The sequence below is a fragment of the Pseudorca crassidens genome, chromosome 5 (assembly GCF_039906515.1).
Source record: "Pseudorca crassidens isolate mPseCra1 chromosome 5, mPseCra1.hap1, whole genome shotgun sequence".
Lineage (NCBI taxonomy): Eukaryota > Metazoa > Chordata > Mammalia > Artiodactyla > Delphinidae > Pseudorca > Pseudorca crassidens.
The window spans coordinates 46,160,367-46,179,473 of NC_090300.1; the positions used below are offsets into that span (position 1 = coordinate 46,160,367).

The following is a 19,107-nucleotide window of genomic DNA, read 5'->3' on the forward strand; positions in this document are numbered from 1 at the left end:
AAAATTTCTGAAGAGTATAAAAAAGATGTGAATAAACAAGAGAGATAACATGTTCGGGGATAAGAAAACTCCAATGTAAGATTCCACTTCCCCAAACTGATCAATAAATTCATAGGATTATGAAAGGAACTTAATGATCTAGGAATAACCACCAAAATTTTGAGAACAAAGAATGAAGCTGGTGTTCGGGTGGATTTGGTGTTATCAAATATTTTGCAGAGCTCAGTAATTAAACCAGAGGAATAGAACAATGTATTAAACAGCTGGATAACAAGACCAGAAATAAACCCACCCATCCATAGGGACTTGAAAAATGGCAGAGATGGCTCTTCAAACCAATGGGGAAAGGATTCAATAAACCGTTTTGGAATAAATCTGGAAAAAATAAAATTATATTCATATTTCCAAAATAAAATACCGAGTCGATAAAAGAATTAAATGTAAAAAAAGCAAAACTAATACCACGATAAGAAATACAGAATAGATTTGTGACCTTAGCATGGGGAAAGTCTTTGTAAACAAGTCACAAAAAGCATATCCCATAAAAGAAAGGTGAAAGAGATTGGGTCACAACAAAATATAAAACTACTTATAAGACAAGACACCATAAACACAGTTAAAGGATGAGCCACATGGGACTTCCCTGGTGGTCCAGTGGTTAAGACTCCATGCTTCCACTGCAGGGGGCGTGGGTATGATCCCTGCTCAGGGAACTAAGATCCTGCATGTCACGTGGTGCCACCAAAAATAATAAAATAAAATAAAATATTTTAAAAAAATTGATGAGCCACAGGCTCAGAGAAGATATTTACAACAAGTAAAAACAAAGGACTGGATATATATTCATTATATAATATATATTTGTAATAATCTGTCATTTTCTGTTTATATGAAGTTTACATAAAACTTACAAATCAAAAGGAAAATGAGTGACATGAACAAGAAGCTCACAGAAGAGGAAATAAAGAGCGGCCAACGGACATGAAAAGAGGGTTGATCTCAAAAGTAATCAGGGAAATGCAAATTAAAGTCAGATACAACATTTTTAAACCATCAAAAAATCTCAAAGTTTAATATTAATCAGGTACTGGAGTAAATGCTATTTGTCACACACTGTGAAGCACAAACTGTTGCAGCCCCTCTGGTAAGCAATAGGGCTGCAACTAGCAAAACTGAAAACCAGTCACTCCTCTTCTGGGAACACACCCTAGAAAAACTCTCATACGTGTACACATGTGGAGACATGTACAAGCGTGCTCATTAGGGGGACTACGAAAGTGGAAAATTCGAGGTAACCTAATTGTCTATCCATAAGATAACAGATAAATAAAAGCTGGTCTGTCTTCCAGTGGAATCCTACAAGATAGTTACTGGATTTGTACATAGTGTATCAATTTGAAAATAAAAAGTTGAGTAAAAAATACAAGTTGAATGATTACACATATATAAAATACACCATTTAGATAAACAGTTTTAAAGCACACACAAGAAACGGTAAGCTTTCAGAAGCAGCTATAAAACTATTTTTTAAAGGGACCGCAGGAACACCTTCCACACTAAGCAGTGTGGGTGTCACTGAAAGAATGAAGGGTGTGTGTGGGGAAAACGGGGAAAAAATAGATTAGACACAAATACTCTAAAATATTAGCAGTTGTTAATTCAGGGTGACAGAAAAATAGGCCTTCTCTTATATTTATAGCTTTCTTTGTAATTTAAATTTATCAAAACAGGAAAAGCAGCATAATAAAAATGCAGTAGGATGGCTCACCCTCAATCTTGTCTGCAGCACTTAATGGCTGTGTGACCTTGGAGAAGTTAACTTCTCAAAAGTGTCTCCTTCCAGATATAAATCACCAATACCAATTTACTTACTGTGAGGTTTATGTGGAGGACATGAATTAACCAGTCAGCACTAGGGCACTCTGTAGTTTCTGAAGTTAAACGACATTCAGCCACGCAGATAAATGCACACACTATGAGGGCACAGAAATCAAGCTGGCCTAGCCTGAGATCTGGGATTGGCTCATTCCCTGACAGTGGGACCACAGGACTTCTTAGGAAGGCTGAACAGGAGGCTTTGTGAACCCTGACACTGTTCTAAATCCCATGTCCCAGGGGAGGGACAGAAAGAAAAACCAAAAACATCAATGCATAGAAAAATATAAAAAGGCCCAATATGGACACTGTTATTTTATTACTGACTTCTTAAATAATAATGTCACATAGCACCGTCAACAAATAAATTATATTTATAATTTAAAAATAATTTTCATTTTATAAAAAATAAACTTGTGATTGTATTACCTGCACACGCATTCACCAACTAGATTCTAAATAATTTACATTAAGCAAACCATCTTCTCTGTCTTACAAGTTTAGCACAACGCTGGGTGCACAGCAGGCCACCAGTAACTATTGTTGATTTGGGGGCTGATCAACAACAGCTGAAGAAACATCTCAAATAATAGAAAAGCCCAGAAAACCTACAGAGACAAAACAGTTGTCAGCTTCCGGATTTATTAAGCGTGCAAGTGCTTTAACCATCAAATGAAACCACTGTCCTCAGAGAAGGAACCAACATCTCAGTTATTAAGCACAGAACTTTATGGCAGCCAAAGATGGCTGCATTTGTGTCTTATCTACAGGTGTTACAGAGCCTCAAAAGGGCTGTGGACCAAAAAACTGGAAATCATTCAAATTATTATTTTTTAATGGAGGGCTTTTCAGAGTTTTTAATGTTAATGTACATGCTCTGAGAAGAGGATATATTACGCAATGTTTCTCAAACTTCACTGAACACAGAACCTATTTTAAGTTTCAGAGCCTCTGGCAGGACTAGAATTCCGCACTTTGGGAAATGCTATCCTAGAATATCTTTGTATTCACTGAATCACGAAACTAATTTTGATGATTTAATAAATAAATATTTAAGTAGTAGTTTGAAGTAAAAAAGGAAACCCAAAAAACTAAACAAACTGGTTTAACTACTTTGGAAAATTTTTTAGTGTTATTCACTAAGATATAACATACATGTACCCAATGACACGGCTACTACACTCTCAGGCAGAACACTCAACAACGTGTATGTCCATAAGGACATCAAAAAATGTTCACTAAAGTTTTTAATAGCACACTATTCACGAGAGCCCCAACCTGGAAACAACCCACAGTAGAAGAAAGAAATTTAGAGAATAGCACATTATACAAAATGAAAACGAACAAACTACATCCTCACATGACATCATGGAGAATCTCTCAACCATAAGGTTGAGCTAAAGAAGCCAGGTACATAAAGAACAGACACTATAATGCGATTTATACAAAGTTGAAAAGCAGGCAGAAGTAATCTAAAGCATTAGAATTCAGGACACTGGTAACTTCTGGGGAGAAGGAGGAAATATAATCGGGAGAGACTGGAGGGGACCTTCTGCGGTGTTGGCCATGTGCTGTTTCTGTACCTAGATGGTAGCTACAGCTATGTTCACTCTGATAATTTATCTTCTAACTTGCACACTTTTCTTTCTGCATGCCATACTTCAACAGAAATGTAAAAAGAGCTTGGCAGTCCAATCAATTATCTGTTTATTCAGATACGATGTGCAATCAGTGTAGGCAGGTGTCCACACGATGTGCTGGCCCTGGATGCCCCAGCTATGGGAAGAGCACCAGGTACTAAGCCATGTCATCTTCAAGAGAGCCCATGAATTAAGGAGCTTTAAAGACCTTTACTGTTCACATTTCACAGGTGAGGAAACTAAGGCTTAGAAAGAGTCAGTAACTTGCCCAAAGTTACAGGCTGTAAGTGGTAGAGACAAAAATCAAACAGGACTCCAAACCTCATGTTCTTGGCCACTGCCCTTCCTATCCTGGGAAGTCTGCTGCAGCCCTCTTGACCAGAGCTGCTCTGAGTGGGTTTTAACTTCTTGCAACCATTGAACCTTGAGACAAACAGTAAAGCAGCACCACAGCCTTACCATCTTTACACACAAACACTCAAGATTCACATTCTCAAAATCTGAAATATGAGTTACTAACAACAGTAATGAATAGTAACTAATAATTCATGCAGGTATGGACCTTTTATTTTGCATCAAAAACATGCTGGGCACAAGAAAATAAACTGGGGAGTGGGCAGAGGGATCAGCTCAAATGCAAGGGCTCTGGAGAAATGGAAAAGAGAGTTCAGTTACAGCAATGGTACAATTATTTAAGCAAAAATAACCTGATATTCTTTCCTGGGGTGCAAAAATGTTGGTTATTTTCTACAGAGTGAAAGTAAATTTAATTATTTAAAAAATATATAAAATGTTTCTAATTGCAAATGTAATACATGTTCATCAGAGAACTGTGAATGCAAAAACAAAGCACAAAGATAATGAAAGCTGAAAGATAATGTTAACTTTTTTTTTTTTTTTTTGGCTGCACCATGCAGCATGCGGGAATCTTAGTTCCCAGACCAGGGATCAAATCCGTGCCCCAATTTTTTTCCTTTTTATGGCTGAGTAATATTGCATTGTATATATGTACCACATCTTCTTTATCCATTCCTCTGTTGATGGACATTTAGGTTGTTTCCATGTCCTGGCTATTGTAAATAGTGCTGCAATGAACATTGGGGTGCATGTGTCTTTTTGAATTATGGTTTTCTCTGGGTATATGCCCAGTAGTGGGACTGCTGGGTCACATGGCAGTTCCATTTTTAGTTTTTTAAGGAACCTCCATACTGTTTTCCATAGCAGCTGTATCAATTTACATTCCCACCAACAGTGTAAGAGGGTTCCCTTTTCTCCACACCCTAATGACTGTCATACACAGTGAAGTCAGAAAGAGAAAAACAAATATCGTACATTAACCCATATACATGGAAACTGAAAAAATTGGTATAGATGATCTTATTTACAAAGCAGAAATAGAGCCACAGACATAGAGAACAAATGTATGGATGCCAAGGGGGAAAAGAGGGGGTGGGATGAATTGGGAGATTGGGATTGACATATACACACTATTGATGCTATGTATAAAATAGATAACTAATGAGAACCTACTGTACAGCACAGGGAACTCTACTCAGTGCTCTGTGGTAACCTAAATGGGAAGGAAATCCAAAAAAGAGGGGATATATGAAATCCAAAAAAGAGGAGATATATGTATACATATAGCTGATTCACTTTGCTGTACAGTATAAACTAACACAACATTGTAAAGCAACTATATTCCAATAAATATTAAAAAAAAAAAAACATAAGGAACTCTTACAACCCAACAGCAAAAAAATAAAAAGATCCAATTAAAACATGGGCAGGGTTTCCCTGGTGACGCAGTGGTTGAGAGTCCACCTGCCGATGCAGGGGACACGGGTTCAAGCCCCGGTCTGGTAGGATCCCACATGCTGCGGAGCGGCTGGGCCCGTGAGCCATGGCCACTGAGCCTGCGCGTCCGGAGCCTGTGCTCCGCAACGGGAGAGGCCACAGCAGTGAGAGACCCGCGTACCACAAAAAAAAAAAAACAAAAAACAAAACAAAACATGGGCAAAACACTTGAATAGACATTTTTCCAAAGAAGATTTACAAATTTACAAAAGGCCAACGTGTATATGAAAAGGTGTTCAGTATCACTAATCATCAGGGAAATACAAATCAAAACCACAATGAGATATCACCCTACACTTGTTATCTCTTGTGTGTTTTTCATGGTAGCCATTCTAACAGGTGTGAGGTAAGAACCCCATGTACTGCAAAAAAAAAAAAAGAAAACATCCTGCCATTTGTAACAACATGGATGGACCTTGAGATCATTAGGCTAAGGGAAATAAGTCAGAGAAAGACAAATACTGCATGGTCTCACTTATATGTGGAATCTAGAAACATTTAATTCATAGAAACAGTAGAATGGTGGTTGCCAGGAACTAGGGGGTGGGAGAAATGGGGAGATGTTGGTCAAGGGGTACAAACTTCCAGTTATAAGAATGTGTCTGGGGAATCTAATGTACAATGTGTGGACCATTCAACAATAGTGTATTGTTAGTACTTGAAAGTTGCTAAGAGAGTAAATCTTAACTGTTCTCACCACAAAAAAACAAAAACAAAAGACAACCCACGACCCCTGCAGTGAAAGCACAGAGTCCTAACCACTGGGCTGTCAGGGAAGTCCCACAACGTTAACATTTTTGATGAAGATCTATCAAGCCTGTCTCTCCTCAGGAAAACATAAGCCCCCATCCCACCAGCTGCCACTGCCCTCATCCTATCCCTGTTTCAGCCACAAGGGCTTCCTTTCTGATCCCTGACTGTGTCAAACTCTTTCCCTCCCTCATGGAGTCTGCCCTTGTTCCCCCTCTAACTCAAAAGTTAGAGGTTCTTGGAAAGTCTGGCTCCTTCTCATGCTTTAGGTCTCAGCAAAATGTCATTTAGGATAGTCCTTTCCTAGCCCCTTATCTCAAGTAGTTCCCCCAGCCCCTATCTTCTAGCACATTCCTATCACATATCACATTCCCATTATTCTCCTCTAAGTCCTTAACCCTACCTGGAATTCTTCGCCTGTTTGTTGTCTGTTCCCTTCACAAGAATGTAAGTTCATGAAGGAAAGGCCTTGCCCATATTGTTCAATGCCATAAGCCCAGAGCCTAGCACACAGTAGGTGCTTGATGGGTATCTGAATATTGTACAAATGGTCTGGTAATGTGCTTTTATCCACTTAACATATTACGAAAATGTTCCCAAGAATAAACTGAATCCAAAAGTAAATTCCTGAGTTTCTGTTAGATTATGCTCACTCTTCTTCAGCTATTTTCTAATACAAAGCCTTATTCTAATAGGCTGCACTGATTCTGATACTGTTCATTTAAAAATAAAAGGTCCAGACAGGAAAAAACAAACACACAAACAAACAAAAACAAATTTCAATGAAATTCTGGGCCCAAGCATGGTAGATTCAGAGTCATCCAAGGCGAAAACATAAGCTAACTATTAAAGATAATTACTGGAAACTCCCTGGCGGTCCAGTGGTTAGGACTCCACACTTCCACTGCAGGGTTTGATCCCTGGTTGGGGAACGAAGATCCTGCCCGTAAGCAGCCAAAAAAAAAAAAAAAAAGATAATTACTAAACTGCTGCCAGTTGTGCAACATTCTGACTTCTTCTGCATAAAACATGATACTACAAAGAAGTATAAATCCTAATTGCCTAAAAAAGGTTCTATGCATATAGGGTTTAATATAAAATGATAGGACTTCCCTGGTGGCACAGTGGTTAAGAATCCACCTGCCAATGCAGGGGACATGGGTTCAATCCCTGGTCCAGGAAGATCCCACATGCCGCGGAGCAACTAAGCCCGTGTGCCACAACTACTAAGCCTGTGCTCTAGAGCCCGCGAGCCACAACGACTAAAGCCCGTGCCCCTAGAGCCCGTTCTCCACGACAAGAGAAGCCACCACAATGAGAAGCCTGCGTACCACAACAAGGACCCAATGCAGCCAAAAATAAAATAAATGAATTTATTAAAAAAATACATATCCTTGGGTTTCTCTGGTGGCGCAGTGGTTGAGGGTTCACCTGCCGATGCAGGGAACATAGGTTCGTGCCCCGGTCCGGGAAGATCCCACATGCCGTGCAGCGGCTGGGCCCGTGAGCCATGGCCACTGAGCCTGCGCGTCCGGAGCCTGTGCTCCGCAGCGGGAGAGGCCACAACAGTGAGAGGCCCGCATACCGCAAAAAAAAATACATATCCTTGAAGAAAATTTCCCTAGTAGTACCCTCTCAAACTGAACACATTAATTCATAAACAAAGCAATATAAAATTCTGTCATTCTTACCTCCTCCAATTATATTAGAAACAAACAGAACCAGTGATGTCTGACCACTACTTCTCTCTTCCCTTTTCTTTCTTAAGCCAGTGGTTCTCAAACTTTATTGCATATTATCATCTCTTGGAGAACTGTTATTATTATTTTTTTTCTTTTTGCGGTACGTGGGCCTCTCACCGCTGGGGCCTCTCCCGTTGCGGAGCACAGGCTCTGGACGCGCAGGCTCAGCGGCCATGGCTCATGGGCCCAGCCGCTCCGCGGCATGTGGGATCCTCCCGGAACAGGGGTAATGAACCCGTGTCCCCTGCAATGGCAGGCGGACTCTCAACCACTGCGCCACCAGGGAAGCCCAAGAGAACTGTTATTATTATTACATCTACTGTATGCTCTCTGGAGAACTGGAGAACTAAAAAATACATGAACCTTTTCAAACTGAGGTATGAGATATTAAGAGGCATCAAGCTACTTTAAGGATTAAGCATATTTGATAAGACTTACATTTCTTCTTACTTTGAAGCACACAGTTGGAAGTATAATAGGGAATCAAATTTTATTTATTGAATGAATGAACTGCAACCACTACATGTGCATAATCTAATAATGCTTAAAAATGAAATATTCTTTACTCTGTCGGGGCGAACAAAGTTAACGTCAAAAAGAACTTGCTTTCTATCTTACCTAACTTCTTCATGCTCCCCTCTCTCCGTAACTGTAGCAACAGCACCTGCCTGGTCCTGGCACTATAGTAAGTGCTTTGGAGACCTGCTCCTTAGTCAGGGGCTCACAGGCAGCAGAGCAGGGCTGGAAATCCAGGTGTCCTCACCCCATAAGTAGGGTCTGGAACCTCTGCAGTACAAGGCATCCTTCCTGACTTGTTTTTATCTCTCTAGTCTGATGTCTTCATACTTTCCTCCATGTAGTGAAGCACCTCTGTTCTTCCCCAGGGATAAAGAGTTGACAAAGCTAAACCACAAACTTAAAAAAAGGGAAATCCTAAATGCAAACACAGTTCAATCTCTAAGCAAATCATGCTCAGCTCTTTCTAATTCTCACCCAAACAATTTTCAACAAGTCTCTTCCAAGTACACTTTTCAGGAAGGGCGGAATTGCTGAGGGAGAATAATGTTAGTGAGTTTATATTCCAAATAACTCTGAATAAGCTCCCACACTTCTGTAAACATTAGTGAACACTTCGACACAGAAGCAGTGGCCATCAGGAGCCAGCAGAGTTGCTAAGAAAATTTCACCTGACTAACCTCATCTCCATATTCAAAAGGGTTCCTTGACCAGAAGATCAAGGGAAGCCTTAGATAACACACAAGAATTAAGCTTCTCTGAAGATGGCAGTGCACTGAAAGGTCCCTCTGAACAAAATGGAAAAAGCTGAGTCCAGTGGCAGTGCCTAGATGGTTCAAAATCGGCTGATCCCTCTTGGCCAGTGGCTTTTTCACAGCCAGTCTTTTGTTCAACACACGCCTCTTGGGCGCAAGCTAGAACTGTGAGAATACAGTACTGACCAAAACAGCCAAAGACCTGTCCTCCCATTTATGTTCTAAGGCTGTTAGAGCATCTTTGTCAACCTGGGAGAAAAACTCTAGGGTTTAATCACACGCCTATCTTTAACCTTTTCCTGTTTAACACTTCTTGTGAAAGACAAATGAATATGGGTTTATTCAATTTTGAAGGCAAGGCAAAGCAGGAAAAAATAGCAAATTCATTAGAAGATATAATTGCAATCTAAAAAGCTTTCAACAGGTTAGAATAGAGCCAAAGCAAGATGAAATCTGACGGGAAAAAATTTACTGTCCTATATCACAGTTCAAAAAACCAACTGCATAAGAGAGGATGGGAGACCATTTTAACACCCTTCTAAGTTAGGAAGACCTAAAGGTTTTAGTTGAGTATGAATTCAGTATGAAGAAAGGTGATGGTGTAAAGGAATAACTGGAGAGTCAGGAAACAAGGATTCTAGTTCCAGGGGCTGGGGGAGGGGGTAAGTTACTGGATTTAGGGAGTTGCTTCTCTCATCAGAGCCTTTAAGGGATTGGGCCAGGATAACTCTCAGATCCCATCTAGCTCCACCATAACAAAGACAATGCTCACTTCTGTACACTGCTGTGTCCCCAGCACCTAGCACGGAAAGCATTCCCCTGGTGCTTGTAAATGAATGGCAGGGCTAACAGAAATCCTACAGGTTAGTACCATAATGTGCCTCCCTCCCCCAGCTCACACACTAAAACTCCTAACACACTCTTGGGTTCAAGAAAGAGAAAGGAGTCTGGGCAAAAGGGATCATAAACCCATAGCCACATACATGTTCCATTTTAAAAGGATCCTTGCCAAGTTAGATTTACAGTTGAGAGGAAGGTTAAGGGGTTGGTTTCTCAACTCCCATAATAAGAATTGGATGAAGCAGTGGCTGAAGGAACTGAGGAATGTTCTGTTCTGGGGAAAACAAAAGCTTAGAAGGGCCATAGTAGATGCTTTCAGATATTTTGAACAATACGTCAGTGTAACTCCAGAAGGCAAACGGAAGTCCAAAGATAAAAATCAGTGGGGGACTTCCCTGGTGGCACAGAGGTTAAGAATCCTCCTGCCAATGCAGCGGACACAGGTTCAAGCCCTGGTTCCAGAAGATCCCACATGCCACGGTGCAACTAAGCCCGTGTGCCACAACTACTGAGCCAGCGCTCTAGAGCCCATGAACCACTACTGAGCCCGCACGCCACAACTACTGAGCCAGCGCTCTAGGGCCCGCGAACCACAACTACTGAAGTCTGCGTGCCTAGAGCCCGTGCTCCGCAACGAGAAGCCACTGCAATGAGAAGCCTACGCACTGCAACGAAGAGTAGACCCTGCTCACCACGACTAGAGAAAGCATGCACCGCAATGAAGACCCAACGCAGCCAAAAAAAAAAACCCGTGGGAAGGTTCAGTATAGATTACTAGAATGGGCTGCTCCTCACCAACAGAAATCTTCAAGCAGCTGGCAGGAATGTTAAAAAGGTTAATTCCTCACTGAGTTTTAAGTTATTTTAGATAACTTCTAAGGTCCCTTCCAACTCCAAGATTCCATGACTTTGTTATTCATATTTAAAATGTAGTATACAGAAAAGGTTTGGGACTTCCCTGGTGGTCCAGTGGTTAAGAATCCACCTTCCAATGCAGGGAACGCCGGTCGGATCCCTGGTCGGGGAACTAAGACCCCACATGCCGTGGGGCAACTAAGCCCGTGCACTCTAGAGCCCACGCACCACAACTAGACAGGAGCCTGAGTGCTGCAACAAAGATCCTGCAACTAAGATCCAATGCAGCCAAATAAATAATTTTTTAAAAACCTTTAAAAAGAAAAGGTTTCATTTTGCATAAAATTTTTAAATTGTTCCATTTTTAAGAATGAATCTGAAGTACTCAATGAGTTTAAGAAAACCCCCCATATGAAGCATAACTCTCTGTGGTTGTTATACAGTTTTAGGTAGACAGTGAGTATAAATACCTAATGCTCCATTATTATTTCCCCATTCTGCCCTTGCATCCCCGGCTGGCTGCAGTGATACCACCCTCAGATATTCTGAGATGTATGGGAGAATGCCCTTCATTCTAGCCTCATTAAAATGGAAACCTCCAGCCTCTTGCGTGTTGAGGTAGAAGACACCTGGGTTTTTAAAAACCTATTTTAAAAACACATATCATATACCGTTTGCAAACAAAGTATTTTATTGTAGTAACAATATATGGGAACACAGCGCTCTGCAACCATGGGCTCCATTAACTTTGGATCAAAAATATTTTAAAAAAAAATTCCAGAATGTTCCAAAATGCAAAACTTCAATTTGCCATGTATGCTGGCAACTACTTACATATCACTTACATTGTATTTACAACTAACATAACTAAACGTTATGTTTTACATAACATTTACATTACATTAGGTATTACAAGGAACCTAGTGATGATTTAAAGTATATGAAGGATGTGCATGGATTATATGCAAATGCCATGCCATTTTAGGGACTTGAGATGGATTTTGGTATCTGAGGGAGTCCTAGAACCAATCCCCTGCAGATACTGAGGACAACTGTATTTTATAGATTTCTGGGCTTGCGGCATGTAGGATCTTTAGGCTGAGAAAGATGAGGAGAGGCCAAAAGTAGTAGAACATGACAAGGAAAATTTATTTGAGATTTTCTCTTTGCTCCTGCCTTATCTGCACTTGCATCCAACCCACACAAAAAAATGTACTCTTTGTAATAAGTGAGACTTTTTTTTTTTTGCGGTACGCGGGCCTCTCACTGCTGTGGCCTCTCCCGTTGCGGAGCACAGGCTCCGGACGCGCAGGCTCAGCGGCCATGGCTCACGGGCCCAGCCGCTCCGCTGCATGTGGGATCCTCCCGGACCGGGGCACGAACCCGTGTCCCCTGCATCGGCAGGCAGACTCTCAACCACTGCGCCACCAGGGAAGTCCAATGAGTTAGACTTTTAAGCAGGGTGTTTTTTTTTTAAGGTTAACTGGACTCTTGGGCTTAAGTTTGTATCACTTCTACAGCAATTTACAAAGCACATTTCACAACATGGTAAAATGGGTATCACTATCTCATTTTTCAGAGACTGGTGCAGCCCAGAAACAAGGAGACCTGGAACCCAAACTTAGGTTCAACTCCAACTGCTGTGCTCCGCCTCCAGAGCACAGTGCCTGTAGAAGAGCCCAACCTCACACCCAATCCCATAGCCTCTTGAGATTCCTGGGTAGGGAGCAAAGAGTACAACAAAAGTGGACTCACTCTGCCCTGAGTGGTAGGCAGTCTGAGGGAGCCATGTGACAGAGCGGCCTATGGGAAGAGGCAACAGGATAACCAGGTTCAGAGAAGCTAGGAAAACTGGAGCAGAGCAAAGATGACACAAGTCAGGCAGAGGAGCACCAAGGCCGCCTTGAGAGCTGGGCTGCCTGTCTCTGTTTTGCTACAAACAGCTTTACTCATTGGAGGAAGAGGACAGTGCAAGCTGCTCTAGTTAACACTTCTTCCCATTGTTGCCCTAGGTGAGTAGTATTACAGATCTTTGTCATTCTTGTCTGTTAAGCTAAGTTACTGCTTCCCTTGTCCTTAGCTATTTGAATGTATTTCATTCAGTCATTCGATATGCCAGACATGTGTTACAGGCTAGGCTGCCTGGCCCTCAAGTTGCTGACACCATGCAGAGCATGGACAGTCATGAAAAGGTTCATGACTCCAAGTTTTAGATTGAACATTATGAGCAAAGCCCACCTGGAGAAGATGGAGGGACACCCCCCCCCCAGCCCCAGCTCAAATGTCTCCAAACCTGCGGCCACCGGACATGACAAGGTGCTGAGTTTGCACTCTCAGAATGTGTAGATGCCCGCCAAAGTGCAAATTATACAAATTATATCAGTTTAGAGAATGAAACTAATACTGAGATAAGAGTTGATTATAATTTTTTCTCTCAGCAAGTGGGTAACTCCGTTCTTGAAAACAAATTCTGTTACCGAAATAATAGCCAAATATAGCTCCAGATAAGAGACATGGTTGGAGCCCTCACTGTCATGCTGGTAGTAGGTGGTTGCAGACTTGTGAAATGTTTAACGGGAGCAGTACTTCCTTAATTCAAACTTAAAAGAGCCTACTTAAAGTGCACAGATTTGGAGGTTAGCAGAAATCTATGTTCTAGCCAAGGAGTGGGCAAATTTTTTAAAAGTAAAAGGCTAGGGCTTCCCTGGTGGCGCGGTGGTTGAGAGTCCGCCTGCCGATGCAGGGGACATGGGTTCGTGCCCCGGTCTGGGAAGATCCCACGTGCCGCGGAGTGGCTGGGCCCGTGAGCCATGGCCGCTGAGCCTGCGCGTCTGGAGCCTGTGCTCCGCAGCGGGAGAGGCCACAACAGTGAGAGGCCCGCGTACCGCAAAAAATAAAAATAAAAAAAATAAAAGGCCAAATGGCAAACATTTTCTGTGGGCCACATGGTCTCTATCCCAGCTATCTGATTCTGCCTTTGTAGCGAAAATGGAGCCGTAGACATTATTAAACATATAGATGTGACTGTGCTCCAATAAAACTATTTTCAAAATAGGCTGCTGGTCTGAAAGTGTTTGTCTAGCCCCATGAAATGGCATCTCAGAACAGCAACAAAACCTCCTAAGGTCTCTCTTCTCTATGTTTCCTCATTACCCCAGAAGGCTATGTCACTGAAAAGGGGATCCTAGTGCTCATAACATGTTCCTTACATGAAATGGTTCCTGGAGGGTAGCAGGGCTGAGAAGTATTAAACTAGGCTGTGGATGCTATAAGGGGACGACAAAAGGCCTTGACTTCCTGACTAACTACCTGTGTCAGGGTCAGATCCACACAGAATGGGAAACAATCTACTCTAGCTCTGTTTTTTATTCCTTAATTTCTCAGTTTCAAGGAGTGCAAGTTACACCCCTAGCCAAATCTTCTATCCTGTTGCCTCTCAGGGTCCCACACTACAGACTGTTCTGCGGCTTCATCTCCCCCTCACCTAGACATGCCCCCTACAAGTTGCTTCTAACTTATACCATCGCCTTCCCTCTTCTAATTCACAATGTATCAAAAGCTCCGATTGCAAAAGCAAATCGATATTTATAATATGCAACTTTTTACTAAAGCAAAATCATTGCTCATAGTCCAAAAAAAGATATCTGCCAAAGAACCTATTAAATGAACTGCAACTTTTGAATTTATCTGCTGTGCCAGGTCATTTAAGAGCATCCTGTTTGACCCTCCAGTTTTGACCTCATTCATGAAGCTGTAGTGTGTTTATCTACTACACAGTGAGCAGGGATGAGCAACGATAGCTGTTTTCTGATGTAACAGAGAAGCATATTTGGCCTGGACATATTATGGTTGCAGAAGGAATAAAGGCATTTCCTAAAATGGGATTCTACCTGTATCATCCAATGGTGGACAGAACAGAGCTGGAGACTGGGCACAAAGACAAGGCAAATCATTTGAAAGGGAAGGAAAAGAGAGAAAAGTAACCACTGGTGTATTTTCTTAGGGATAAAGAGAGTTGAGTCTGATCGTGAGTTGAATATGACCACTAAAATAAGTTTATATAGTTAAGTTCTCCTGAGATACCATGGTATTTTAATAATGATTCAATTTTTTAAAAAATATATATATATAACCTAAAATGGTTTAATTGAGCTTAACTCTTCCAACTCCTCAAATCCTTTAGGGAAGAAATATACTAGAATATATAACAAAACATGTAGCTGCATAAATGATTCTTAAAATCTTATAAAGGAGACTATTATGGTCAATTTTAACCGATAAGGATAATTTCTCAATTAAAATAAGAGGAACTTACCTGTAGAATTTCAGATGAGACTAAAACACTAGCTGAAGTTTTTTGTTTTCCGTATTCCATGCTTTAATTAAAAGATATGCCGTGCACTACTGAACAGAAGAACAGAAAAAGAATGTATCTCAGTCATAACTTAACAACATTGGGCATGAGACATCTAAAATTAATGTTCTATACCTAGCAAGCTGCTATAGGAGCAAACCATTATATATCAACATTCTTTTCATTTTTGGAAAAGCTTTGATCCTCTCTTCTTCCTCCTTGCTCTCAAATCACTTCATGCATCTCATCTGGAATTATACTTGGCCACTGTCTTGTTAACAGGCTTTATTTTCAGGACTGGAATTACCCAACAACCATTCATTTGAATGAACTTTCTAGTCAGGAGAAAAAAAAAAAGGTCTTAGACTCTTATCTCTAAATAGTAAATAGTTCCCTTCTCTACACTGATACAGGTTCAATGTATGCTTTTATCAGGCATCAACACATTCTGAGAGCACAAAATCAGCTCCCTACCTCTGTCTAAGCCGCCTGGGGAAAGGTAAAACACAAAGCTGTTCCCAGGTGAAGACTGCAAACTCAAATCTTCCTCACCTCTGAAAACAGAAAAAAAGACATGGTTTGGTAATTTGTTCCTTATTGATAGCTCTACCTGACAAACCAGCCACCTCCTAAACGCTGGTACTAAGTGCAAAACACATGAAGGAAAGAAAACCGTCTCTGCTTTGCACATTCTCCTTCCTACAACAGTGGAAGACAGAGAAGAAACACGGAATGCCACTCTTGCTTGCTGCTGGCATCATTCCCTATTGCTTGAAAAGTGAGGCTCCATTGCACCTTAAAGATTTCCTTTAAAATGCCTTGTATGCTTGCTAAGACCCCTTTTAAAAACCTTGTAGCCCTAGCCTCTTCGGGTTTCCTCCTCTCTCTGGCCAATTCGCCCATTCTCCTCCTTAGGTCCACATTCCTCCCCACCCCTCCCCAGGAGGAACAAGCCTCCCACAATTCGGCTGCTGGGCCCTTCCCTAACTCCTTGTCAAGGCTTTACCCCAGGCCTGCTTGGGGAATCCGACACCGAATCACCGTCCCCGTCCGCTCCCCCGCCGACCCGCCCAACTTGCTTCGTGCTGCTCCCCGAGGAGACGGGAAGGGAGTAGTCTGCGCGCTGGGGCAGAGCAGGGCGGACAGCATGCTCCTCTCAGCCTCGGCCTGGCCCTACCACGCACCCCGGCGCTCCTAGGTGTCGCCCGCGGCCCCACCTCCCGCGCTCACCTGGTGGGGGAACAAATAGTCGCGGAGGCCCAAGCGTCTGGGCGCGGCCGCTCGCGGCTCAACCCCGGCCGCGCTCCGAGAGAGGGCCGGAAGAGTGGGCGGCGCCTCCCGGCCCAGCTGTCCGGGCCTCGGTGTCCCGGAGGAGGGCACGTCACCGGCGGAGCAGGTATCAGCGCCACGCCCGCCACCCAGCCCGAGGGCCTCCGAGGCCTCCGCGCCGCCCCAGCACCCACCCCGGACCACACTCACCCACCCGCGTGGCGCGCACCGTGCTCCGACGTGGGCGGATGGCCTAAGCTCCAGCCCCGCGCGCACACGCAGCCTCACCGCAGCCGCACGCGCGGCCGGGCGCGCGCAGACCACGCGCCAGGCCCTAAGCCCCTTGTCCTCTCGCTCGCACGCACGCACGCGCGGGCCCTGACCCCCCAGGAGGGCGGTGTCGCGCGGCACCCAGGCCTCCGCGCTAATCCGGGCGCGACCTCGGGATTCTCGGCTTCACCTTGCATTCCATGCACCGGGGTGCTACGTAGTCATTTTACATTTGAGCTTGGCAGCGGTTAGTCGATGGGCTGACCTCGGGAAGGATTTCTGTTGAAGACTCGCTTCTCTTTGCCCCGGCTTGCCCTGTTTTCAAGTTGCGTAAGTGCCCGGCCTCGCGGCAGTCCGGGAGGTATTTACTTACTAAAATTCGCACAGAGCTATGAAGGGAAGAAGACATCTTGGGAAGTTCTTTGCTCTTGCAGACGAAATGCGCGTTCTCCTTCTAGAATCAATAGAAAAAGAAGGCTGGGGATACGTCGGGGTTGCAATGGTCTGGGGTGTGAACAGGAGTCCCGGGAGTCGCATGCTCTCGAGAAATGCCTCTCAAAACCCTCCTTTGGTCTGGAGAATTCAAAGGTCTGTCCCACCCTGAGTTGTCACTAACTGTTGCTTCTTGGGAGGAACGGAGAAGCTTTGAGGCGCGGGAGCTGAGTGTGCTGTATGGGCTCTGGTTGCACCGGCCTCTGGGTGGAGGTTGTTGAATTAATTTAGAAATAGTATTTACTCTCCTCTCTTGGCACCCCTGAAACAGTGCCATCTGAAAACAGTTCCCCATTCAGGCCGCTTGTGTGTGGCACGGTGAACAGGTCGGCAGAGGCATCACGGTGTGAAAAGTTGAAAGAATAGTTCAGTGAACAGCCATGTACATTCCTCCGAGAATGAATAACTCAACATTTTGCGGTAACTGCTTTCTTTCTCTCTCGCCTAAGTAAAGACAAAGACATTCCCCTATGCAACCACATAAGAAACTAAATTACATCTAAGAAACTTAATAATTTGACATCACCTAATATCCAGCCCATATGCAAATTTCTCCAGTTAGCAAAAAAAGTCATATATTGGTTTTGTAGAAAGGTAGTCCCATGGCGTCCAGTTCTTATTTAAGGGATGCAATATCTTCTCTTACCGAATGGATAATAAGACAAATCTCAGGACTTTCTCTTTTAAGTTTCCTCTGTTTCCTGAATTGTCTATTTAATCTTTTTTTTATTGTTTTAAGCTCTTTCAAGTTAAAGACTTTTTTTCAAATTTGTGTGGATCTCTGCTTAACATTTACATTAAAGACTGCTGCTAGTCAAAAGCAAAAAAAAAGAGAGTCCTGTGAAGATTCATGCATTGTATTTGTTATGGTTGTCTCTCTCTTTTTTTTTTTTTTGGCGGTATGCGGGCCTCTCACTGGTGTGGCCTCTCCCGTTGCGGAGCACAGGCTCCGGACGCGCAGGCTCAGCGGCCATGGCTCACGGGCCCAGCCGCTCCGCGGCACGTGGGATCCTCCCGGACCGGGGCACGAACCCGCGTCCGCTGCATCTGCAGGCGGACCCTCAACCACTGCGCCACCAGGGAAGCCCTGGTTGTATCTTTTAATGTGGAGCAATCCTCCACCTGTTTTGTTTTTGTGGTATTAACTTTTTAAAGAGTCTTTTGGCAGAGGATTCTACTTTCGCAATTTGTCTGACCTTGTTTTCCTCCTGATGTCATTTAATTTTTTCTCTAGATCCCATATTTCCTGTAAGCTCGAAGGAAGGTTGAGAGGTTTGATTAGATGGCAAGAATCCTTCTAAGATGGTACACTTTATGAGGTGCTCTTATTGTTTTCCATCAGCAAGAACATAATAATAAATATTAAACCCCTGTTATTTTTATATGCATAATATTAGGTTGTCCCAGTATCAGTGGTCACTGAAATCTGAAGTGTTCTCCAGATTTCTCTATTAAACTACATTTTCTCTTTTGTGGTTAATAGGTAATCTGTGGGGTGGAGACTTTGGATCTGTTTGGAGGAGAAAGTCTTAGATCCCTGCAAGGAGGACATGGGTTACAAATCCATTCACCTAGGTGGATAGAGTAATCATCTGGATCATTCTGGTACCCAGTGTTAGGTGCTTCTTTGAATTAGGTACTAGCTTCATTCAAAGAACAGTAAAACTCTGGACTCTGTGGAGTTTGGGCCACTGTAGGGTTCCTGTGGATAATTCTGGTAAAAGCAGTGATACTTTCTACAAGGTCTTGTGATGTCTGTTTTAAGAAGCCTTGATAAAATCCAAGAGGAGTTTCCTATATGTAACTGGGCATACCTGAAACTAAACCCCCAGTTCCATTCTAACAACAGAAACAAATCAAGAATATGTAATACTAAAAAAAAAAAAAAAAAAGAA

The 19,107-nt window shown here is 42.9% G+C and overlaps 2 protein-coding genes across 41 annotated transcripts in view; one reads left to right on the top strand and one right to left on the bottom strand.

Moving 5' to 3' along the window:
• Positions 1-17,061, bottom strand: part of B3GALNT1 (beta-1,3-N-acetylgalactosaminyltransferase 1 (Globoside blood group)) — a 32,781-nt gene extending 15,720 nt beyond the window's left edge. For 2 of the 40 annotated variants that reach the window (XM_067737940.1, XM_067737914.1), the window contains exons 1-3: positions 16,412-16,549; positions 15,656-15,735; positions 15,143-15,228 (exon numbers count right to left, since the gene is read on the bottom strand). The gene's annotated coding sequence lies outside the window, so the exon portion shown is untranslated. The other 38 variants (XM_067737934.1, XM_067737906.1, XM_067737941.1 and 35 more) reach the window with 32 other exon arrangements.
• Positions 3,596-19,107, top strand: part of LOC137224253 (uncharacterized) — a 51,520-nt gene continuing 36,008 nt past the window's right edge. Inside the window, exons 1-3 of the mRNA XM_067737140.1 lie at positions 3,596-3,669; positions 12,908-13,019; positions 16,181-16,577. Coding sequence (XP_067593241.1) covers positions 3,596-3,669; positions 12,908-13,019; positions 16,181-16,577 — 583 coding nt within the window. The remainder of the gene's footprint in view (positions 3,670-12,907; positions 13,020-16,180; positions 16,578-19,107) is intronic.